The sequence below is a fragment of the Anopheles gambiae genome, chromosome 2 (genome assembly GCF_943734735.2).
Source record: "Anopheles gambiae chromosome 2, idAnoGambNW_F1_1, whole genome shotgun sequence".
Lineage (NCBI taxonomy): Eukaryota > Metazoa > Arthropoda > Insecta > Diptera > Culicidae > Anopheles > Anopheles gambiae.
Window position 1 is genome coordinate 21,718,068 of NC_064601.1, and position 24,986 is coordinate 21,743,053.

The 24,986-nt window shown below is 47.6% G+C and overlaps 2 protein-coding genes across 6 annotated transcripts; one reads left to right on the top strand and one right to left on the bottom strand.

Moving 5' to 3' along the window:
- The first annotated feature begins 3,564 nt into the window (after positions 1 to 3,564).
- LOC1273468 (protein sprint) lies at positions 3,565 to 17,395 on the top strand. Of its 5 annotated transcripts, XM_061651967.1 has the most exons (16): positions 3,565 to 3,740; positions 5,550 to 6,063; positions 6,145 to 6,292; positions 6,366 to 6,581; positions 6,661 to 7,595; positions 7,668 to 7,857; positions 7,934 to 8,107; positions 8,178 to 8,334; positions 8,413 to 8,966; positions 9,035 to 9,446; positions 9,540 to 9,641; positions 9,708 to 9,872; positions 12,632 to 13,083; positions 13,165 to 13,533; positions 13,600 to 13,798; positions 13,903 to 17,395. In XM_061651967.1, exons 2-16 carry the CDS (start codon positions 5,708 to 5,710, stop codon positions 14,157 to 14,159), a joined length of 4,686 nt encoding a protein of 1,561 aa, XP_061507951.1. In that variant the 5' UTR covers positions 3,565 to 3,740; positions 5,550 to 5,707; the 3' UTR covers positions 14,160 to 17,395. The 5 variants fall into 5 exon arrangements, with proteins under 5 accessions (XP_061507951.1, XP_061507946.1, XP_061507947.1 ...); XM_061651962.1 differs by having other exon boundaries at positions 9,540 to 9,872; XM_061651963.1 differs by lacking the exon at positions 3,565 to 3,740 and adding an exon at positions 4,271 to 4,484 and having other exon boundaries at positions 9,540 to 9,872.
- Positions 17,016 to 24,950, bottom strand: LOC1273467 (zwei Ig domain protein zig-8). Its single transcript, XM_061651975.1, has 6 exons — positions 24,089 to 24,950; positions 23,481 to 23,784; positions 22,926 to 23,384; positions 22,647 to 22,824; positions 21,503 to 21,639; positions 17,016 to 21,432 (listed from the first exon to the last, which is right to left on the bottom strand). The coding sequence occupies exons 2-6, from the start codon at positions 23,548 to 23,550 to the stop codon at positions 21,323 to 21,325; spliced, it is 954 nt and encodes a 317-aa protein (XP_061507959.1). The 5' UTR covers positions 23,551 to 23,784; positions 24,089 to 24,950; the 3' UTR covers positions 17,016 to 21,322.
- Between the last annotated feature and the right edge of the window lie 36 nt (positions 24,951 to 24,986).

Below are 24,986 nucleotides of genomic sequence, written 5' to 3' on the forward strand. Positions count from 1 at the left end.
CTGATAAAATCCCCCAAGCACATTACTCATTCTAATGGCTGGAAAAGTTTGATTAATATTATAGTAAAGGAGTAACAGTCAAATAGTAAAAACAATATTACGAATTTTTACTAAAATTTAGGCATAAATTATATGTATATTTTTTTTTGTAAACTGGCCTTTATTTTAATTATTTTTTCCGCTCATATCCACATTTCAAGCAAGATTTATTTCACCTGCATAAAGTATACAATAACTTGGAACCGGCACAGTACGGCAGATTATAGCACAACCTATCATGGGAGTGGATCTTGTTCGCAGTGTAAGGGTAATACAAAAAGATCAATATAGTTGGCGAAAGGTTTTGCATCATCTAATTGACCTCGACCCCGTTATGAAGGGAAATGTGTGTTCCATCCAGTTACCCCTAATGTTACTAACAACACTTGAGGGAAGTTTTTTTGTTTGCTAATATTCACAGTACATATTAAAACTATTAAAACAAACAACAAATTCGACCACTTAGCATTTTCACCTCCTTTGTGGCACTTTTTTTCTCTGTGAAGCTCAAGTACAATGTTGCCCTTCACTAGGCAGCTAGCTTAGTAAAATTTAGCTAGATGACCTAATGAACGACCGAATTGTAAACTTGAGGCGGTTAGACACACGTACGCACACACACAAACACACAATACGCACCACGCGTAGTGCCGCACTAGATGATTAGCGTAACGTATCGTAAACGTAAAAGAACTTTCCATGCGATCGTACATTCTTTTTATATGTTTTTGCTGTGTGCTACCGTTTGTTGTGCTATCGTGTTTGTCCAAAGCGATGCAGTTTTCTTCTCAATCTCGGTGACTTCGGGCGGGGGTTTGTGGCACTATGTATGCATCGAATGGGACGGGCACGGCCAGCCTAACCCAAGCCACGGGGGGAACAGGAAATAAGGATGTGATAAAGAAATTTCCCCGCCCAGCACACAACAACACATGATGTAGCGGCAGCCGTACAGGCGAGCAAGCACTGCGAATACACAATCGTGTCGGGCCACGTTTTGATGATGTCCCCCCCCCCCCCCGCGGCACGAGAACATATAACCATTGCGGACCGCTTTTATCGGGACCTGCTATGTTCTCATTACCATTTTTATCAGCAGCAGCAGCTCACCCAGAATCTTTTTACCGAGGATTGTTTCGGACGGGTATCTCGAAGGAGTTGAATGTGCACATACGTGTTCTTTTTTCTCGGTTGTGGTACGTATTGTTTTCTCTGGAAATCACAATAGCTGATAAGCACGGCAAGCAGGGCAGCATGTGTTCGATGAGGATTTCGGTGAAGATTTTCTTCCCCGCACATGGCACAGCACATTCAAAACGCTCTAAGACAATGGTCAATACGCATACGACACACACGCGAAACCCGCTTATTCAATAAAGATAAACATTAACACACTGCGTAGAAGCTGCATTGGGTGGGTGAGGGATACTAGTGATTTGCACTACATCTTATGACGGCACTTACTCCGCAGCGGAGGGCTCCTGCCATCGATCACACTAGTCATCACTCGGTATCGCCTAGCGCCAGCTCCATTTGTCCATTTGTCCACTAGATGCTTCAAAACACTACAGCAAAATATTAGTCATCGTATGGCGAGCGTAGTGCGGGCCATTCGAACGAGACTAGCGTAACAATTAAAAAAAAAGAATACTGCACTTGGCCAAGACACAAAGTGTCGTTGCGTTTGTTTTCTTGCAATCGGGAGCGCGGGCTCCAATGCGCAGCTGCCCGAAAATGTTTGACATTGCCATTGGAGTTATGCCCATGCTCGTGTTTGGAGAGGGGCTTGTCTGGTGGAGGCCGGTCGGTACTATTAAACCCCCGGCGTCTGAATATATCGAGCAGGAAGCAGGTTCTCTTTTTTCGCATTAGGAAAAATGGTCGCCGATTGAATGCCGATCCGAGAGGTCGCAAAGTGGACGAGCCCCCATGTGTCGCTGGCAAGAGATGCACGTACGACACGCTTTGGTATGCGGGTTTTGTGGAAGAGGGTGGCCGGTTACGCAATAGAGAAAACCATTTTCATTGTTTTATTTTTCAATTACTATGACAATTTTGAGTCAAAATAATGAACAAAATTGGATTTATTTCACAATGTTTTAATGTTAAGCATAACTGGAAAAGAGCTACAATTTTGGTTAAACGCTTGTATGATGTAGAATCGAATTCTCCTTTTGTGATCCCTTATTTTTGCTTATTTCACAATCTTTTTTGACCTATTGAGCTGCCATACCTTTTGTTGGATATTTAAATATTTGGACCATTAAATACTTCATGAAATAGAAATTAACGACAGCACTTAACGAAGAATGCTGCATTCTGCATGTTAATAGTTGTCGTCGATAATCTACTAGAAACGAAGTGAGCAACTCAACTGTGGTATATACTGTGCACTACCACAAAACAAAGGTGGAATTAGTTGGTTTGTCTGTTGCCCGGGGCGGTCCCGTAGTACAGTCGGCAGCTCGAACGACTCAATAACATGCTTGTCATGGTTTCAAGCCCGGAATGGACCGTCTCCTCGTAGCAACGATTGACTATGGCCGGCATGTCCGCGTAGGACGACGTTTACGCCAAATAGAGAAGTCTGTTACGCAAAGCACACCAAAAACTTACGCAAAGCACACCATAAACTGATAAAGATAAATAAATATTATTCCACGATTGACTAATTTAACACAACGAAGAATGATACAAAAAATATCTCTATCGACACCATAAATGTTAAAGTTTTCACCAAATTTTCAATATAAATTGATACAAAATAAACATAAACAACAATGGGATTTAAACTTCCCATGGACAAATGTGCCCATGTGTTGGTGCGAGTGGAGCGTACGGTCTATCTACACGGTGCAACGATGCATCGGCTAACTAAACTCAGTGACCGGGGGTGCTAATGAAGGACGAGAAAACCCGAACCTCTGCTAATTGGAGATTATTGCTAGTTGGCGCGTTTTTGTATCATGATTATAATTCCAGTAGGATCAGTAAGTTTAGGAATAAATAGGAATTTCTAACCGTTAGAAAAACTACGAGTACATTCGTACAATTAGAACAGGCGTACTGTAGTACAATAACAGCAAGCCTATCTAAGTCCGAACCGTTAATGGATTTATAACATACTATAACTTGGTTTAAGATATCCATATAAGGCACACAAGGTTTAATTTGATCATATAACCTACGCTACCTTTAAAAGCTCTTGCTACGTGGGACGGTTCGGCTCCGAATCGAACCATGTCGTTCTATTGCAGGAACTAATGAGTGGATCAAACCAAGTGAAGTGTGTAAAAATATAAGATAATCTTATTAGTCCGACAGAACAGAAGAAATATCGAAGAAACGAAACAAAAAAAGAAGTTCGAACAAACTTTACGGGACAACAGATAAAATGTAATCGCAGTTCCGAGTACTCCTTCGTGTAGACAGTCCTACACCACTTCACTCTCAAAATAAACCACCCAGCATCGTGTTTTCTCGCTCTCTTTCTCTCTCGCGCTCTCGCTCCCGCTAGCTCGTCTGCCGCTGACAGACGACGCTGTACGTTGGTGTTGGTAGATGTCAAAAGCGAGAAGTTGGCCGGAGCAGCAATTTCATTGCTGGTGCTCGCGAAATTTTTCATCCAAAAACATGGAAATCGCAACCTCGGGGTGGAAAACAGTTTCCATCAAGTGCGCGGAACCAACGAAGCATTAAAAGTAAGGCTCCGAGAGCAAAAGGGGTGGTGTGTTTCTGTGTGGCTGTGTGTGGTGCAATTGCGATCGGGGGAGTATAAGATTGTAATGACCGTGCCCTTTGTTGCGGTCGGTGGAAAGTTATTAGTGTACGGTAGAAATGCACGGCAAGCGCGGTGTGTGAGTGCGCGGGCAGAGAAGTTTTGTGGGGAGGAGAAAGTGAATGGGAAAGGAGAAGAGAGGGGGGAGGGGGGGGAGGTTGGGGAAGCGGCATCCCGTTTTCCCTAATGGAAAACATGCATCCCACCCAACGGTGGTGGTCGTGGTCCCTTGGAGTGGTGACACGTCCATCGTCTCATTGTCCCGCCCGGAGGGGTTCGCAGGGAGTGGACGCGAGGGGACCGAATGGGCCATTCACTAAATATTTAATGCAATCGCCTCCCCGTATCGATCCACATTTCATGCTAATAGTGCCAAACAGCCCGCAAAGCATCTCCGCAATACGCATGTGTTAATGTTTCATCTCCGGCTGCGTAGGAAGTGTGGTGGGTGGTCGTCTGGAGGGAGGGCGATACCATTCCCGACGTCCAACGCAAACGAAGCGCTCTCGACACAGTGAAGTCTCTGAAGGAATTTAAAACGAGGCCGAAGACAGAAATTGCAACCGCGTACGGCGTGGCGCAGGTGTGTGCGGACGTGCCCGATGTGCAGGAAGGCGAGGCACGATAGAAAAGTGCAATTGGAAACCTGTTCAATAATGAGAAAAATGTGTGTTTGTGTGTGTGTTTATTTCTCTATGCAATGTTGAAGTGTTTTGTTGTTGTCGGTTGTGTAGTTACACATTAGCCCAAAAATGTAACTAATCCACCAATGCTCATCGTGTTCGTAGTTTGTGGGAGAACAGTTACCATTGCTGGTGGTGGTGATGGTGGTCTATGCAATGATGTTGCGACTGTCCTCCCCATGGCGACGAAAACGAGCTTCAGAGCACGTACAAATCTCCGTACCAAGCTCCCCACCAAGCTGCAACACGCCCGGCCCCGGCCCCGCAGCCGACAAAAGACGGGCGACCGAATCAATTAAGCCGATTGAAAGAAGCTCGCGACGACAACGCTGAAATATAAATGTGCATCATTCATTGAGTAAAAGAGGCAATCAAACAGTCGAGCTGGGGGAGGGGGGAGTAGAGCGACACGTTGGTTGCCATTGCTACGGCGAGCATTTCAAAAGCATACTTTTTTTTCTCCCCCTCCTTAGTCGCCGTTATGCCCCGTGCTGCATGTGTTTGTGTGTGATTGTTTGAGGAGTGAAGGAGGATGAGGGAATGAGGTTACCATCTCCCGTCTTCGCTGTCGAACCGAAACCAAATAATAAAGCAAGGTCTGCTTTGCTTGGGTGCTCTTATCGAAAGTTAAAAAAAACTCGGCTGTCTCAACACGCACACACACACATGCAGCAAAACGGGTAAGACGCGCGCGTGAATCAGACGGCACTGGAATTTCTTCTTAAACGTGTGTGATGCATCATCCACATGATCACCCAACACGCACCGGAGGGCATGTTTGCGCGACAGGGAAGATAAAAATAAAAAAATTAACCAATCAAACGCGTTGTTTACATACGTATACTGCCATGGAATGCATGTGCCATACCCGCGCTGCAGACACGGCTGCAATTGGGCAGACCGATCATATTTGGGGAATTCCATTCGCGTCGCTTGAAAACGGTTCAGCGCAAAGCAAGCGCGTGTTCAAGAGGGCGCGCGCACAAATCGTTGTCGCGTTGGGGGTTTAATCCGTCCGATGCACTTACGTTTGCTTTTCCCTATCGCAGGAACGCATGTGTGTATGTTTACTCGCTGGACGAGCGGTGGGAGGTAGAGTAGAGTGGTGAGCAACGATCGAGACACCCGGTTTTTTTTTTGTTTGTCGTTGTTGGACGTCCGAGTTTGTGCGTGGCCGTGCGCTTGTGTGTTTGGTTGGTGAGCAGTGATGGAATCGGAAACGGACGACAACTGCTACGAGCGGAAGGACATCCCGGTGGACAGCTTTGGCGGGGATTTCTACCACAGCCGAGACGTCACCACCCGTCAGCTGAACCGGAATCTCCTGACGCACGGTGGCTCCGATCTGTCACCGGCGGCGGCGGCGGCAGCGGCCCTTGGACGGCCGATTTCACTGCCCGCGAAGCTGCCCAATCCCGACGGCGGTGCAGCGGGCAATGGGCGCGATCAGCTCGACAGTGGGGACTGCTCGACGCTGATTCGACGGTACGCCGAGGTGACCAAGTTCAAGCAGGAAACCACATCCGGGAACAGCGCGAACAGCGGAAATCGGCTTTCGAAAGGGTAAGTTGGTTTGGTTTGTGGATGCGTGTTCAGCGTCGTTCAGCTTGCAAACTTGTGTCTAACGCTTCTCCTCTTCGGCAGACCTCCAGAATCCTCCCTAGCATTGGCAAAGAAACGGCTCAGCGCTTTGCACACGAGCGTACAGCAGCATGAGGTGGAAACGATGGACGATGATATGATGCCGCTGCTGTCGAGCAATCGCGAACTCTCGCAGGAGGAGCTGTACGAGGTAGGCACTCGAAGAGCGCTGTAAATCGTGTAACTTAATCGTTTAATGCGGCGTTTGTCTGGCATTTCCGCAGTCCCACACATCACTGGTATCGAGCTCGGAGGGTGGCATTATGGCGGAGGGCGAGGAAACTTCCAGCGACGAGTCGCAGGAATCGAACAGTTCGGCCAATCACACGGCGATCGTCATGAGCCTGCTGGAGCGGTTGCTTCGCTCGCACCCCGTCTGGTTCCTGCCGGGCATTCAACGGTCCGGCGCAATCCATCTGCTCCAGGGGAAGGAGGAAGGGGTAGGGCACGGTCGCGTTCAAACTGTTTGGGTGTTACCGTATGTACATGGAATGTTTTTTTGTTTGTTTCTTCTTCTAGACCTTCATCGTGCGCGGTTCTAGTCAGTCGAAAACGATGGCCGTTTCGGTGCGTTTGCCGGCGAACGCAGGACCGTACATCGAACACTATCTGATCCAGTCGAACAATGGGCAGCTGAGCCTGGAAAGCTCCCGCTTCAAGTTCGACTCCATACCCGCCCTGATTGCGCACTACACGCAGTGCTGCGACGAGCTGCCCGTACAGCTCTGCCTTCCGGTTGCGTTGCGGGAGGCGAAGAACCGCCAGCAGCTGTCGTCGCTGGCCCTGCTGGGTCAGGAGTTTTGGCGCTACCCGATGGCCAGCTCCCCGAAACCGAAACCAATCACCGGGCCGGCACCACCCGGCACAACACCGTCCGCCACCTCTAGTCACATGAACACCCCGTCCGAGGCGACACACTCGAGCGGGCTCGGCATATCCGTACTTAATCACACCCCGGTCGGACATGCGGCGTCGGTCGGGACCGGTGGCACCTCGCTCGGCACCGGCGGCATGGTGAATGCGTTCGGCGAAACGCCCACCGACACGTTCTCGACGCTGAGCAGCTTCACGGTAAGCAACGGGCAGACGCTGCTCAGCCCGGAATCGATCGACAGTGCCATCATGATGTCGCCGATGGACCCGCACCAGCACCAGACGGGCATCATCGGGAAGACGAGCACGTTCAAGGCACGCAAGCAGCAAATCGTTTCGCCCACGGCGGCACAGCACGAGGTAGAAAAGCAGATCGAGCTGTTCAACGCAAACATACTGGGGCACAGTAGCGGTACCGGTCATTCGAACGGTGAAGCCACGGGCGGTGAGATGACCAGCTCAACCTCGTCGTCCATGGAGAGCCGGCCGGATGATGCGCCCAACGCTACCGGCACGCTGGAAAGGAAACCGCGGGCACCAAGGCCCACGCCACCGAACACGCTCAACATTAAGCCGATCAGGTAGGGCGTACTGTCCGGGATGCTTCAGATACGAACTGGACGATGGTGTAGTAATATCTTTCCCGCTTACAGGAGTCCACCGGCACCACCAGCGAGACGTATTAAGCTGCAAATAGCAGAGCACAGTCCGACGGTCGAGAGAACTACCTTTACGTTCCAAAAAGATACCGACTTTACACCGACGACGGGATTCCCTACCAGAGACACAGCATTCCAGCGCAGAGAGCCAGCAGTGTTGCCGGCCAGCATTTCCACCATTGCGGTATGCAAACCACGGTTCTTAGTTCTCGTTTCAGATGACAATAACCAATAAGTGTTTCTTGATCTTGAATGTGCAGGGTTCGCAGGTTAGCAACACTGTGTGGTATTGTGACAGCGACAATGTAGCCGACAATGGTGTGGAAAAGCAGGCCACGACACAGTCCAACGATCACTGCCATCCTAGCTTCAGCGTACCGACGAGCACTCGCGTCAGCCGCCGCAACAAACGAAAAGAGTCAAAGCATTATCAGGTTCGTGTTGTATCTGCTATTTTACGATGCGGTGTATATAATATTGCTGTTTTGTGTTTGCTTTTGCTAGGAATCGGACATTTTGGAATCACCTTCCGTTTACTGCAGAAGTACGCTGGTGGATAAAATAAGTGACTATGAGGACATTTGGTCACAGGACGCTACCAAAAGCGATCGCCGGTCACTGCTGGGCCAGCGCCATGGGATATTTGGGCACGAGGACTTAAGTATGTGTCTTTTCGCAAACAGCTTTCCGAAAACAGATGTATAATTTAAGTTATTTTTCTCTGTTTTTTCTGGTTCAGCTCTCAAAGGACTCGTTTCACCATCAATAGAGTCGATGAGTTACAGACAGGGCAAGCTCACCTCTTACCGTGGCCCGGCCGCACACGGTGCGCACACGTACTCCGTGGACAATCTTGCCGTGGGCATGGGCGGGCACGATTCGGCAAGCGATCGGGCCAGCACCCCGACCGATCGGCCCGGTGCCCGTCCACCGGTTGCGCTGAAAACGTTTTCCCCAATACCGAAGGATGACGGCCGGTTCGGTCGGTCGGTGCTGACCGATGTGCGGCAACGTTCGTGCATGAACATTTCTCACACCACGCCCGTGGGCACACCGGTAACGCTGGAGGATGCGTTGGGTGGTGCGGGCCAGGAGCAAAAGCAAACCAGCCCGTTCTATGCCGATCCAGCCGACATTCTGAGCACCATCATCCGGCGCAGTCCGCTGAATCGTTTGGCTTCGTCCAACAGTAGCCAGCGCCACTCGGAACCACCAAAGCAGCTGTTTGGCAATGACGATGCGTTACCTTCGGCGGGCCATCCATGGGGCAACGGGAACGGATACAATGTGAATGTGAGTAATGTGCGCGCATTGTTGGTGAACGGAGTTGTTTTTGCTTATACGACGTTCTTCATTTTCAGAACAACTTTGCCGCCTCTCTGGACGAGCTGGCGCTGGAGAAAAACGACTCAATGCTGTCGGGCGTGCGCATGCATGCGCTGAGCATCGCGGGCGGCAGCAGCGGACAAGGGACGAACGATTACGATTCCGACATCCGGTGGAAAACACCCACCGCGTCGCTGAAAACCATTGAGCCGGCCGCGAAATCGCTGCAAAAAAGTACCGACAGTCTCATGGGCATGGGCCGACCGGTCACGATACACCAGATAATCGCCAAGAAGCTTCCTGCCCTGAAGCTATCGGAAAGATTGCTGGAAGGTATGCTAGCGAACGATAGCGGCATCGGTGCGAACGGTGAGTCAGGGTTCGGCATCCTAGGACACCGAGGGCAACGGAAGTCGGCGTACGATAATGTCGAGAAGCAGGCTAATGGTATGTAACGGTAGCGGAAGGTATTATTACGCATCAATCATCGTTTTACTTACTTTGTGTGCGTTTGTTAATTTCATTCACAACCAAAAAAAGCCTATGCGTCATCTGCAATCAATAGTGCGCACTCGGACGATGGGACCGTCTTTTCGGAACCGTGGGACAGCTCCCAGTGGGACTCATTCCTTCCCAACGAACGTAAGTGGTGTTTGGTTTCGGTGCGTGGCAGTGCGATCCTAGCTGTAACTGTTACTGTGTTCGCAGAATCTTCGATGGAAGCGCCGGGCAATAGTAGCTACGACCACTGCGGCTCGACGGCCAAAGACACTCGCTACCGAAAGGACGGGCAGCAGCACCAGTTACCACAGTCGCAGCAAAAAGTAGCTACAATATTACGATCGCGTAGCTGCCGAGATCGGGAAATTTTATGTAAGTACATTCGATATAATGTGAGTACACATTGCAGAATGTAGAAAGGGGCTGTGCTTGTCAGAAACTGTAAAACCAGGAGCCAGTAGGAGCTGTTCAAAACACGGCACAGGAAAAGAAAAACAAAAGAAAAGGGACAAGAAAAGGACAGCTTTTCAAGCTATCGCATTTGGGCTTGCGATGAGGCAGTTTGGGAATTTTCCATAAACTTAGGTGAATGTGTTCCGGACAGGGGGTAAAACCCGTGCCAATACACTACCTGCACTTGAATGCCCAAAAGGGTAGTTTGTTTAGGAGCATGCGGGCGGCTGGGACGGGTAGTGCGGGTGTGTCGTGCATTAAACTGCTACCCGTGCATGTTGTGCGATGGTGGGACGCTTCTCATGCATTGCCGGATGCTGCAAAGGGGTTGGCAATGTTGCTTTACCGTAACCTACATAATCCACCGACTGGCTGTTGAATTCAGCGGGTTTATTGCGTCAGCCACCTCGCATCCTTTGACGAATCGGTGGTCGGTGTCTGACATACATTGTAATGAGATCAACACGGCGCATCGGTGGTGGCCGAGAGTAATGGTGCCCGATAAGTGACGAAGCCTTCGGGGCCCCGGCCGAGCATACCAGGCCAGCAGCGGTCGGGGAGGTCGGGTGTTTGTGTGTGTGTGTGCTACCATATTATTCATGCTCTTCCGCTATCTTTTGCTGTGCGGCTGCTAGCGCTGTCCCGGAACGCTACACTCATCGAAGCGTCTGATAAGTGGCACTGGCTCTGTTTGCACAATGATTACTTAGCAGGGCGGTGGGCGGCTGAGGCGTATGCAGCATGGGTGCTACTGCTGCTGCTGGAGTGGGTCGGTTTGTTTATTTGCCTTGACTTGCCTTGAAACGTGTAAAATAATGCACTATTTGCATGGGGTTTATTGCGTATCGGGTCGGGCGTGGGTGGGGCCTTGAAGCAGCCACCTATTTCGGGACCTGCTTCTAGAATAGATCCGGCTGTGCGTTTGCAACGTTAGGAATGGTTGTCGCGCAACGGGGAAGGGGCAGGATGGCCAGCGAATGAAAAGGGCAAACGAACGGTAAATGTATGCAGGCGGATGCGTAATTTATTGTGAACTTGATGAGTCGCTCTTTACTCATCGTGCTCTCGTGCGTATCGGCCGCGGGATGATCGGCGCCCTTCCGTGCGTACGTGTGTGCGTGCGGCGGCGGCAGCGTCGGCTCCGGCGGTTAAAGTGAAGACTTTGACACTTTCTTTCTTTCCCTACGCACGATAAGGACAAGGACACATGGCACACGGCGGAGAGGGGGAAACAAAAAGCCGAAGAGCGAGAAAGCATTGTAGTGGAAGCTGATGCGCGTCAGGCTCAGTTCGATTGTAGTGCTCATGGGAAGCGGTTCGATCGATCACGGTGCGATTAGTGCGATCGGGCGCACGGAAATAGCGTAGCCTTTTGTGGGCATTTGCGCGTGGACACGCACCCAACGGCCACAGACCGCTGTGTCCCGTTTGACGAAGCGGAATCCCATCCTTCCGAAAAAGGGAGAGACGAGGCACGCGCTCGTCTCTTCGCCAGTCTAATGAGAAACTATCGTTTCCGCCGTTTCGTGCAGTCGGGCAAAAATCGTTTCTCTATCTGCCATGCGGTGGTGCAGAAGGTGGTCACATGCAAGATACGTGAACCGGAATGAAGCTACCGTGATGAATTGCATCTTCGTCGAAGGGGCTGCCGTGTCGCCCTCGTCGTCGAGTGGATGCGGATACGGATCTCGAGCCATGCGGGCAGGTAAACGAGGCAGGGCGTCGGCCGACAGTGATGGATCTGGTCGCAAAGCCTCGGCAAACATCGTTCACGGGCCAGCAGCAGCAGCGCAGGGGATAGTTGTTGCCGTTGCGTCAACGCCATTACGCCACGAAGGTGAATGCCGACAGCCGAAAGCGGGCTTAGCTAGTGCTGCTAGGTCCGATAACGACGCGAACGGCGTCGGCAAACAGCGGCACCAACTAGAAAACCCCGCCCGGGTTGAGTGGCAGTCGCATGCACGCGCTGCACGAAAGCGTCCAGCCACCGAAGATGTGAAGTGTTGGCAGGCGAGCCACAGTTTGCAGGCTCTAAGCTACAGCACCGTCGGTAGTGGTGGTGGTGGCGGCCGGTTGGATCGACTGTTGGGTGGAACGTTCGGCGTGCAGGACGGGCTGCCGGTGCCGGAGTGTGACTATCCGTGCAAGCGGGCACCACCGATCGCCGCAGCTGATGGCAAGTTCTGCTCCGTGCTGCTGCTGGACGGCTGGTGTCGCGTTGAGTATGACGAGTTTGGTTCGTCCTCGTCGCTTTCCGACTATACGATCATGATCGACGAGTGTGGTGGCGCCCCGCTCGACCCGAACGTACCGCACGATGCGGACGTGGAGCAGCTGTTCGGTTTGGACGAGCAGGGCAACATCATCATCAACGTGGGCCACATCGAGGAGGAGCGCGGTCGGGCGCTGTTGGTGAAGAAGCGGCGATATCGCAAGATATTTAGCCGGCTGGATCAGGGCAAAGAAATTAACGAAACGACACGATTCGATGGCATGTGGCAAAAGCTGGTACATAAGCTGTTCACTTGCTGCGAAGAGAAGCTTGTTCGAGGTATATATTTTCTATTGGTGGCGGGATGGGAAATAGGCGTATAGGTGGTTTAATTCGTTGATACTAACTTCATCTAATCTTTTCTATTCCATGCGCTCCCATCTTTCTCTCTCTCTCTCTTTTCCAGGTCATCCACGCAACAGATCGTCCCACAGTGGTCCGGGCGAATCGATTGCCACGTACGCCTTCTACCTAGCGAACAAGCCGGACTCAACGTTCTCGCGCAACATAAGCAACTTTATCGCCTGCACCAAGGAATCGAAAGCGGCCCCCCATCCGCAGGTGGTGATGCGCAACATGCGCCAGTTCATGTCCGGCATGAAGAACTACCTGGTGAAGCACGGCGAGGGCGACTTCGCGGGCGAGGTGCAGAAAGCGCGGGCCCAGCTAAAGCCGGACGAGTTCCTTAACCTGGACTCGATACTGGAGGAGGTGATGCACCGGCTGGTGATACTGCCGCTGCGCGAGCATCTGTACAGTTTGTTCGTGGATTACTACAGCCAGTCGGGCGATATACAGCTGATTGTGGAGAAGGTGCGCTCTACGGCGGGCCGCGGTCCGCTTGCTTTCGGGATCAAGGTAAGTAGAACGATCCGCGGATGGTGAAGGGCGCCCGTTGGTGTAGCCCGTTGCTGACGCTTCTCGAATCTCGATTATTAGGGCAATGTGATACCGCCGAGTCCGACAGCGATGCGACAAATTGCCACGCTCTTTGTGCGCCTGCAGGAGGCGGAGCTGCCCCTGGCCAAGCTGGACCTGCTGCTTGCCGCAGTGTCGACCATCTTCGAAGCGACGACGTGCTGCAACGGGCAGCAGCTAAGCGCGGACGACTTTCTGCCGGTGCTGGTGATGGTCGTGGCACACTGTGGCTTCATCGGTGCTGAAATTGAGGCCGAGTACATGTGGGGTCTGCTGCAGCCGTCGCTGCTGAGCGGCGAGGCTGGCTACTACTTAACGGCCCTGTGCAGTGCGGTCCACGTGCTTAAGAACTTTAGCCTCAGCGAGCAGGAAGGAACATCGACATTAGATGTAAGTGTTTGTTGTGTACCACCTTGCAAGTGTCTTATTATTGATTGCGTGCTTTCTCACGTGCAGTGGGATTCCTCTACGATGCCAAACTGCTCCTCGGTGCTACGCGTAATCATTCCGGATGAGTACAACGGTTCCATCCAGACGCGAACGCTACCAATCAGACCGCATACAACGACGAAGGAAGTCTGTCGGATAATTGCTCACAAGGCGAGGATAACGAATGCCCAAGATTATGGACTATTTAAGCTGATCGACGGTGAAGGTAAGCTGGATCAGCGCAGCATGCAGCTAACTTCAACTCGCACTAACGCTTGTTACAATATATTTGTATTTGCTTGATTTTTTTTTTCTCCATTTTTTCGGCAGAAACTCTTCTACATGACACCGAATGTCCGCAGGATGTCCGGATGACGGCGAAAGGGAAACACTTTATGATAGCATACAAACGGATCGACGCCAAGATAGCGTGGCCTACCGTGATGCCAAATAATGCTGCTAGCAACAACAACACTATGACCGCTAGCGCTACTAATAACGCTGCTAACAATGCTATCAATACTTCCACTACCACTACTACTACTACTACTACTATTACTGCGAGTGATAATCATCTAAAAGTATAAGCAAACAATGAATTAAGCTTCCATCGTTAAACAATTAAGTCTGATATACTCTTTGGTCGTAAGGTTGTACTATTTTTGCCGTGGTGTAACAAGCCCCACTTGTCCCCTCTTTTAATCGCTCACCTCATTTCTGTTCAAGTAGCAGTCCGCGGGATGCGATGGGCGGGCGCTGCTAGACAGCAGTTGTAATTGTATTAACGCAAATAGTATACACCATATAATCATATACAAACCATCATATATATATACAAGCGTTATATAAAGGCAGTGACGGGCAACGGCGTGGTGTAGCGCGTGGCCGTCAACGCTTCTTGCCCTAGGGAAACCTCACTATCGATTCTCGTACACACATGCAATGCAATTCTACTCTGAATGAGTTTAGATTTTAATTCACCAATTAACGCATATAATCCCCCTTTAATCTGTAGCATTTTCTTCTTATCTGTAGGCGAAAGAAGTGAAGATAATTTTAACCCACTAATGGCTAGAACAAAGAGAAATCGTGAGAGAGGGTTAGCGTGGACGCACTCCGCGGACACTAGGGTCCGGTAAGCTGAAGCATACCTTCCTGAGCTGTAGATTGTTGTTTTAGAGGACCGAAAAGAGCGTAGTAGTAGTAGTAGTAGTAGTAGAAGCGAAAGATCCGTGAAGTTAGGACTTATAATGCCATTCTCTGTGATGAAGTGCGTAAAACAGAAGCATGCCTCGTGCTCACCATCGAACCCCCCGCCCGTGTCCCGGTTTGCAACCAAAACCTCCGCCTCTCACGATCGTGTCTGTGTAAGAACAGTTGTTTTAAGCGTTTTTTTTAAATTGATTTGTTAACAATGTTTTTTTTTACAAGCAAAAAAAGAAAGGGTCACCAACGATGGAGCGTATGGAGCTTTTAATTGTACCATTTATATCTCTCTTACCTCTCGTGTGCACTGTGCGTGTCGTTAACTCCTCCATACTGTACTCCATTTCCGGCCCGTCATCAAATGACAACGTGTGTTTGGCCCGTCAGAGTTTTTGTAGAACAGGTTTGTCCTTAGTTTCAGTCAACAAAATTGATAAACAGTCCCAAACAAAGTGGGTATAGGGACTAGGTGGGCTTATAGGTTTGGCGGGAAGGCCATATTGGACGAACGAATGACGGGAGGGGATTCGATTGTGATACGTAGTTTTTCACCCATACTACGACACATCAATTAAAACAGCCATTGGAATTCACACGCATACATCAACAAATGATCGAATCCCCTCCTGTCATTTCGTTTTCATTTTTCTACAGCACGGCTGTCAAATTGTTCGGGATAAGCCCACCTGTATAATAAACCCACTTTGGTCCCAAATGTGAGCACATCGAATGGCGGATAGTGGTCTCGCTACCAGGAGCTTCCATCTGCTAAAGGACTAGTCAGGTCAAAGGTCACAAGTAGTTTTGTTGTTGTTGTCCCTCCTGTTGCGTTGTGCATCGGTGTTTGTGTTTGCAGTTAATGCATCTGAGAAGGCACGCTTTTCGTGATATCGTTTTACGAGACAATAGAAATCTAACTTATCTTTCATGCCCCCTTTTTCCCTCATCTATATCTGCCTTTCTTTTTCACGCGCTTGTGCGGTTTAGGCCCCATTTGCTCCCGGACTGGGCTGTGCTGGGTTGAATTGCTTTCGCGATCGCAAACGACAATGAATTAAGAGTGAAAACATGTTTATCTACACTTTAGACGTTTCTTGCTACTACTGCATCTAATGTTACTACTGTAAAGCAATTAAGTAATTACTAATCTCATTATTCTTGTTCCCCCACTGGGATGGTGGGGTGGTCGGATGCGAGGGAGGGTAGTTTCTTCCCCTCAATCCCCCCCTGCTTGGGTGCCCAGGACTTTGTATCGAGTTTTTGAGTGTGTGTGTGTGTGTGCGTGTGTGACAGTTTTTTTCTTCTTGCGTGTGTTTGAATGTGTGTGCGTGTGATTGTTTGTGTGTGTTTGTTCACCTTTTTAATGAAAACACATACACACTTACCCCCTTAAACCAACCAATCAACTATATGTATATTTAACATAAACTACAACAAAAAAAACTCTTTTTTCTTCCTCAACTATTTGCCAAAACAAGAAACCCCCTCTTTATCTAAGAAAACAAAAAAACTAATAACTTTACCTTAATTGCTCATAATGCTCGTGATTCGATGAAAAGTGTGAAAAGTGCAGAAAAGAAAAGGAACAAAAAGGAAAACTGGTTACAGAGAATACAAAATGAAGGAATGAAAGTGAAATAGTAAAACAACACCACACAAACCAGGCACTGTCGAAACGAATTGCTCACCAAAAAAAAAAAAACAAAAAAAGGATAACCAAAAAGGAAAAAGAAAGTGAAACACAATAGACATGTTCTTATCATACATAATGCATTTACAAAGCGCGTGAAACAAAGCAAGCCATCAAACATGCAGTACTAGTTGCAGAGTGGAAATGGATTTCGAAACAAGAGATACAAACGTAGTAGGCCAGGGTGCAGTTAGAAAGGTAGGAAAGCAGTTGTGGTTGTGTTTGTTGGGTGGGAGGGGGTTGGAAGCTCAGGAATATGAATGATAACTCTTATACTCTATTTTTGATATCTATCTATCTTTTCCTCCCAAAAACGATCCGTCGATCGTCCCCCAATCCCCTAATAGTAGTGAGAGTGCAATGGGCAAAAGAACAGAGAACAGAGCAGAAGAAAACAAGAAATCACAAGCGCACTTTAACAAAGCAACCAGTAAACAGTATTAAATGCAGTGAATTAATAGCAACAGAAGCCACCTCCTCCACTCCCCCCACTTCTGCTCCCTTTGCTGATCGTAGAGCAGCACACACACTAGAAACTGTAGAAGAGCTGTGTGTGATGTAGTGCGTGAGTGCAGAAGCGTAGATGCAATGAAGTCCTACTAACCATTTCTGCAATCATTCGATTCGTAGGCAAAAACACACACAAAAAAACGATAGAAACTGCTGCCACACTAACTAAACAATGCAAAAAAAACTAACAGAACGTAACGGAAAGCGCATTAATTGTGAAAGTGGAAAACAAAATACTGAATGGAAATGATGCGAAAGGAACATTTAAGGCCGAACTCATGCTCGGCACACCGGCGCTACGGAAAATATCTTGCCAAAATAGGTATAGGAAGTTTTTTGGAAACATCTATTTTTACACCACAAGCGTATTTATTGCAGATAACTATAAAATAAACTCTCTCTATATATACATACATACATACATACGTACACAAACCTGTCGCCGTTGTAAAAGAGACTATTTGAAAGAAATTATATTTAAAAAAATCTATGAAAAATCAACAAATAACGCTTTTGCACACACAAACAACACATCTTAAAGCTTTTTATTTTTGGGGGGATTATAGTTTTCGAATACTTTATTTGTTCCATTTTCATAATTGTTAGGTTGCCATGTTTCATGTAAAGTTACAATATACCATTATACATTATAGTGCTTCGTTTCATTATTCTGTGTATATCGGTATATATATATATTCATTCTGGTTCGATATATATATATATATATATATATATATATATATATATATATATATATATATATATATATATATATATATATATATATATATATATATATATATATATATATATATATATATATATATATATATATATATATATATATATATATATATATATATACACACATATCTAGAGCGTTAGGACCACAACCATTATTTTCGCTTGTCAGTTGGAAATACTGCGCATTGTTTTATGTTTTATGTTTTATGTTTTGTTTTGCTTTCTTGTCCCACTTCTCATATCAACCAATATACTATGTTATACCAAAAAAAAGTAACGGAAACGATCTCTCATATTGTAGTGTATTACCCTTCCCCATATTCTTTTATATTTACTATTATAACGTTTTTTTGTTTCCCTCTCTTTCTTTCTTTCTCTATCTCTCCCTTTCTCTTTCTTTCTCTTTCCTTCTGTCTGTTTTGCATTTACCGCAATTCGGTTTGCTTGTTCTTTTTCGCTGTTGTATAATAATACCTCTTTGTTTATAAAAAAAACTATCTTTCTTGTTTTGTTTTTCATGTTTCCTCTTCTTCGCTCACTTTTCGTTCATTTAGCATTTTCATGTTTTGTCGTTCGTTTGTTTGCTTTCGTTTCGTTTTCTTGTTTGTATGAAAAATAAAACCTCTCAAATGATACTTCACAACCAACATCGGTTCCCGCTTTTAGCTTTTCCTTGTTTTGTTTTCCTTCTTTGTTTCTTCCTCTTTTTCTTATTCTTTTTTATTACATTCGTATAAATCGATACAATTAGCTATCCTCTTTCACTCACTTATCTCATCTACTTCTAATGGGCTCACTCATATGGTTTTGTTATTTGTTTTTTTTTTGTTATGTATTTTGTTGCTGCACTAGCATTTTGGGGGCGGTGGGAGGGGGAAAGGGAGAACAGGGAGAGGGTGAAATACCTATTGCACTCTCCATTCTCCCCCTTCCCCCCTCCTTACCTATCAGGGAGGGGAAGAGAACGGACGCAATAGAAAAGCAGTCCCCAAGACGCAAGACGCCCGACCCGACGAAGTGGACGCAAAGTGTGATTTTCATTGGCAACGTTCTTCTCTGTTCGTCACCGGTTCCGCTCATGTTGCGATGTTCGCGATGTGTCTTTCCCTTTTCTGCACAACCTGGTTGAGTTAGTGTATTCAATGTTTTGTTTTGTTAGTTTATTTGTTTGTTTTTTTTTTTTTGTTGTTGTTTATTTGTAGCAAGGATTAAGTATAGCGGGACACATTGCCCATTCCGTGTGTACGAATTATTGCCTCGGTGTACGAAGCACAGCTATTAAAACACGGCTAGTTGTACATATTGCACACACGTCAGTGGTATTCAGTGTGTGTAAATGCTGTGTGTTTCGTGTCTGTGCGGAGTATTTGCTACCTTAACACTAAGACGTTATTTCTTTTCTTTTTAAAAGATAACAAATATATTCTCTTACATGCTAAATTTCACTCGAATTTCCAGTTAATAAGCGCCATATTAGTTGTGTGTGTGTGTTTTTATGGGGAATCTCAGTTTGTATTTTTTGTAGCGTGTGTGCGGAAATTGTGGGTATTTTACGTTCTCGTTCTGCTTTCGTTCTTTCCCCATCAACCCACGCCACGCTTTCTGCAGAGATGCATATTTCGCTTCTGCTCATCACTCTATATTACCACAACCATCGGTCTATCCAACGACGTATGTATGTATCTTTCACCTTCTTCTGCACGAGTTTCGTAATACTGTTTCATCAAAAAACCAGGACAACACTTAGTGGTTAGCGATTAGTGGTTGATAAATATATGTATATAGTGGAGTGTGTTTTGTAGTTATCGATAGTTTTTTGTTTTACAAATTAGTTCCGTCCAATTCGTTGCTTGAGCCGCCCTCCCCCCTTGACTGGCGCGGCCTTCTTAGCTTAGCCAATAATGATCCCGTTGGACGTAATGATTTGCTGTTGTTTTTTTTGTTTTTGCATGTGCAAAACAGACGCCGCCCGTAACCTAGCGACGGCACATAGAGCTATGCGAAATTGGGATATGCTTGTACGGTTCATAGAAGGTTTAGTGCACATTGAGTTTAGCAAAATATAGGAGAAAAGAGGGAAGGGTGGGAAGTGTGGAGTACCGATGGGATATAAAGTGTTTTTTTGTTTGTTTTAGTTTAAAGACTCAAAGAAACCATCACGTGCACTACGAGCGACAGGACTCCAGGCATTGGGTTTTCACACACACACACACACACACTCACACAAACACAGAGAGAAGACACACCGACTTATCTTTCCCTACCTAAACGTTGTCCTTTTGTAATCTATCCTCACCTCCTAATCCTCCCCCCACCCTCACGTTACTTGCTAATATATACGTAGATGAACATTTATAAATCGGCATTTTACATCAATAATTTGTATGAATTTTTGTGGGTAAAAGGGGAATGGGAAGGTGAGGAGTGGGGGAGAGGGATGCTTTATCTATGCTTCGCACGCATTAAGTCTAATCACAACCGAAGACTGATATTATTATTATTATTATTATTATTACGCTAAACATGTGGTACGATTAGCTTTGCGCAACTGGGCAATTGCCCAGTTGCGCAAATGGTTAGTTAACGAGTGGGGAAAAATAGTTTTGCGTGTGTACAAATATATTGCTGCTGTGTGGTTAGAAAGTTTGCATCATTGTGATGTTTTGTATGCTTTCCGCTTTACTTCTTCCTTTTTTGGGGCGTGTGTGTCTTCTAACATTGCCCCTTCTCATTCGTGCGCTTCCTGATCGCAATTGTGTTGCGTGGTTTGTTTTTGATCCTCATTTTCACACACCCGCCACCCGATGGATGTTTCACATCCATTTAATCACAACCTTTTCTAACAGATGCTGTTTGTTGTTGAGCACGTGCATTGGTTTTTTTGGGTACAAACGATCCGGTCCCTTCCTTGGCCGCTTCGTCGAAGCCGACGACTTTGTGACGAATATAAATATATTATATTTATGTATGAATGAATGGTTTCCCTTTCGTTCTCCTTCTGACTGTCCCTTCTTATGTATCTACAACTACAAACTACACCCACCAGCTGGGTGTGATGCCTGTGCAGCTGGGAATAGCACGTGTGCTGCTACCAATACCCATGCACTGCGTATCAAAACTTATCAAACCTGCTTATCAGCTAGTACAACCATGGACCGACAGTGTGTAACAACTGTCGCATTGAATTGGTAATCTACTGTTGCCGAAGTACGAGCATAGTATGTGCATAGAGCGTGTGCAAGTAAACAAGTCCTGAACAGGCAGAATGTACGAAGAAGGTGGAAAAGGGTGTTTCCCCGTCAGCTGCTGGGACCGGGTAGAATGAAGCGAATGCAATCGCTGCAACTGCATTCGTGTGCATTGATATGTTAGGGTCAGGGGGGGGGGGATCTTAAATGGGTTTAGTAGCGCGGTGGCGGCGGCTTTAGTTGCCGTTTTGCTCGGTTGGGGATAATTCCATCTCCGCTCTGGATCGTCTCCGTTGGCAAAGCGGAGACACATTCGGTTGGATGTGACGGAAACAGGGGTAAGCTTGCTTTAACGAAAATGTGGAAAAAAGAGACACAGGGGGTGGGAGTTTTATGCTTCCGAAGTCGACAGTCACCGGACAGTGTTGAGGCAGAGCAACAGCAGCTGGACGAACATGATGAGACCGGCCAACGGTTGCCACTGGGGACCGCTGCCATGCTGCATTGCGGCAGGGTTTTCACCTACAAACGGATAGAAATATACCACGTTAAACGAGAGAAAAAACAACAACACCCAAACAATTCTACCTACCGTTGAGCACGTGTACCGATACCGTGGCCTGAGCAATGTCGGCCAGCGCACATGTGTAGTTGCCCGTATCGTGCCGATTGGCGTTGGCAATGTAGAGCCGGCTCATCGCACCACCGGGTAGCAGGTCGGTCTTGACGCTGGAAGTAGACAGATGCAATTCGAGAGCGCATTACTTCACCCGGTGATAATGCAACACAGATGGAACGCGCGGAGAATGAGAATGAGTGGTTGCTATTTTTAGAAGGGATTTTATTATAAAGAATGGATGGATCCACTGCAGGAGGAAACTGCTGCACAACATAGTTGTGTGCGGCCCGGTTGTCGTTCCAAAGAATCGTATATTTGAGCGATTTACAGGGTTTTGTTATATTTTTTTTTATTAAACTGACTTTCAAGTGAAACAAAAGTAGAGTTTGAAAGCCAAATACAGGGGTTTTCAAGGGTTCTAATAATTTTGGGATACTAACATGACTCTTTCTGCCTAGAAGTGATCTTTACAGGGTTTCCTACGATTTTTTGGCCGTTTCCCAGAATTTTTTTGGTCCAATTGTATTGATATCCAATCAGAAAATACCAATAAGTTATGGGAACGAACCAAAAATCTATGGGGTACGATAAAAAATCGAGAGAACGCACCAAAAAATCATGGGAACTAACCAATAAATTTTGGGAAACCCTGTATATGGAATATAAAGATCACTTCCAGTAAGGAATTGAACTCTACGCACTCTCGTTGGATAGTCTGGATTGGAATCCAATTGGAATTACAAAGGGTACCATAGAGTCCAATTTTCGTCACGTAAAGAGTCGAATGAAGGCAGTTAAATCAATGTTTCAACAACCAAAATCACATCAAGCTCACTTCCCTTAACAAAGAGTCAAAAACCCAGTTCGTTCATATTAAAGAACTGAACGGTTCAGCCATGTCAAGAGAAATTCATAAAATCTGCCGTCAAAGTTCAGCGTTCTCCTGTTCAAGAGGCAATCTAAACTGTTTATACACTGACGGGTGAACTGAACTGAACGATTATTAACTTGAAAGAACTGAACGAACTCACCAATTCCCGTACGTTAGTTTCTATCTCCACAAAACAGCAGAAGGTAAAGCTGTAACCACCCATCACCATCAACACCTGCCCCTTACCTGATGCCACCTCGGCTGGTGTCGTAGTTGAGCATTCGCATGCCGTGCTTCCACGTGACGTAGCTCGTCGGTTGCGGCACCCGGCTGATGATGCACTTCAGCTCGATCGTGCTGCCCGGTTTGTAGAACTTGTCCAGCGTGGCCTGGCCCCGCTCGTCTATGATCTCCACCCGTGGCACTGCGAAAAGACCGGCAACAGTTTGCCATTTAGCTCTCACCCAATGCTTGCAAGCGGTCACTCTGTATGTAGATGTGTATAGGCGTGTGCGAAACACTTACCGACTACGAGCAAGTACACCAGGTAGACGAGCGGCGGATAGGACGAGATCTGGCACTCGTAGTGGCCCTCGTCCCGCTCGTTCGAGTACTGTATCAGCAGCTGCCAATCGTTCGGTGGTTGGTACTGGAGCGAGTAGCGCGAGTCGCTACTGTACGTCTGCCGGCCGACGGTGATCAGATGTATCTCGTCACCCTTCCGCCGCACCCAGCTGACCGTTCGCTCGCGCAAATCGTTCACCCGGCAGTGCAGATACACGTCCGCCCCGAGCTGGGTGGTGACGTTCGCGGTCATGTTGGCATCGTCGAAGAACGGGTACGGATCGTGCGTGGTACTTTCGGCCGACTCGTCCTCCTGCTCGTCGTCATCGCTCGGCAGATCGGTGTACGGTACGGAGATTTCCTGCCAAAAGTTGCGCGGCAAACTCATAAACGGACTGCTCGACTGGAGGGCGGAAGATTCTGCAGAGAAACAGGGGGCGAGGGGAAGAATAGAATCAAAATAGAGATTCGTTTCAGAGGAAATACCAATGGAATAAGTCAGGAAAAAACACTCACTCAGCACCGATCCTGACACGCAGTGCAGCAAAAGGTAGATTGCCGCTACTCCATTGGCCGGCAGCTTCATAGCAGCATACTATTTTGTTCGACTCTTTCCCAAGTGTGTCAGTTCGTGTCCTTTTCCCTTTTGGCGGAGGCTTCTCGGACCTTTCTCGTCACTTTTGCTTTTTCCAATGTCAGTCGGTGCTGCTGCCCGTGGTCGGTGCTGTCGAACGCCGTTCACATCGCCTACTTTTCCAACACTAGCAGCTCCCGGCGATGGTTTCGATGGTGCATCATCGGCGAAGGGTGGAAAAATATGCTGCAAATGCGTGCGAACCTGTTATTACCCTAGACGGGAAGCGGAGTAGAATCGTTCTCCGACGGTAGGCATTTAGCCGACGGATGCATCCAACCGTGCATATGTAATCAATCGCAAACGGCAACACAAACGGACCCGCGGACGTGCCACAATGCACTAATCAATAATTCCGCAGTGTTGGATTTGATCCACACCAGGACAAGGGGACCGCGACACGCCGTAGGAGCTCGGGAGTGCATTTATTCTCCAGTGGATTAAGCGTGTGCAACGTTTGCCTACCGCAGCATCCACTGGGTCTACTTACCTAAAGCTAGGATGGTTTAGCACAGCATCGTACAGAGCAAATTACGCATTTTCTCTACAGTTGGCCCCGCAGGCAGGCAACACCAGCGAGGAAAGAGTTTCGCTTTGCTTTGGTTGCTTGGACCCGTGATGTTTTCCGGTTTACTTTTTGCCTCGTTTCACCAAATCACACAAACACACACGCACACATTTATCGACCCACTGTACTGCTGCGGTTTACCGTTTTTCTTTCACAGAAGCACCGATTTTTTGGCACGACACGAATGTAAATGGTCACCACCCACACTCCTCCCTGCACCGTCCGTCACAGCCACTGCGGTCCGAGCAAGTGTAACATGTTGTGTGTTTGTGTGTTTGTGTGTGTGTGTGTGTGTTTCTATGCCACCTAGGTTACTCTAGGAGGCCATGAAGGCAGAAAGCATGATGGCGCACTCTTGCTTCAGGGCGCTGCGATGAAAAGACGAAAAAAGGGACGCGCTATCGCCACGCGGGAAAAAACAGGGAAAAAGGCGGACAAGATACACACGCGAAAAACTTGCTGAGCTGTGCACACTACTGCTTACCCCCACTAAGTGGCCCACTGCCTTCCCAGTGTCCTTTCTTTGTGTCCTCGTTCGCCTGCACCTGCATCACTGGGGCCAAACCAAAGAGGAGGGCAACCAGTGGAATACAGGTATTTGACACGTTTTTCTCACCACACACCACAGCACAGTTCCAGCGTGGAATTAAAGCGCTTCTATTGCTATAGATTCTACTATTGGCGTACAGATTCGAGGGGCAGAAATTTGGTTAGAAGCTTTCCGAAGGAAGAAAAAGCAACACTGCTCTACGCTGCTCGAGATGATGCTGTGAGCAAGTGAGGGCTGCGCGTGTGTCTGTGCATTGTGCACGTGTGTGTT

Coding starts and splice junctions, on each gene's coding strand:
- LOC1273468 (XM_061651962.1), top strand. CDS start 5,708: ATGGAATCGGAAACGGACGACAACTGCTACGAGCGGAAGGACATCCCG. Junction 6,582..6,660: donor TCCAGGGGAAGGAGGAAGGG/GTAGGGCACGGT, acceptor TTCTTCTTCTAG/ACCTTCATCGTGCGCGGTTC. Junction 8,967..9,034: donor GGAACGGATACAATGTGAAT/GTGAGTAATGTG, acceptor CTTCATTTTCAG/AACAACTTTGCCGCCTCTCT.
- LOC1273467 (XM_061651975.1), bottom strand. CDS start 23,550: ATGAAGCTGCCGGCCAATGGAGTAGCGGCAATCTACCTTTTGCTGCAC. Junction 23,385..23,480: donor CGTGTCAGGATCGGTGCTGA/GTGAGTGTTTTT, acceptor GTTTCTCTGCAG/AATCTTCCGCCCTCCAGTCG. Junction 22,825..22,925: donor GGTGTACTTGCTCGTAGTCG/GTAAGTGTTTCG, acceptor GTCTTTTCGCAG/TGCCACGGGTGGAGATCATA.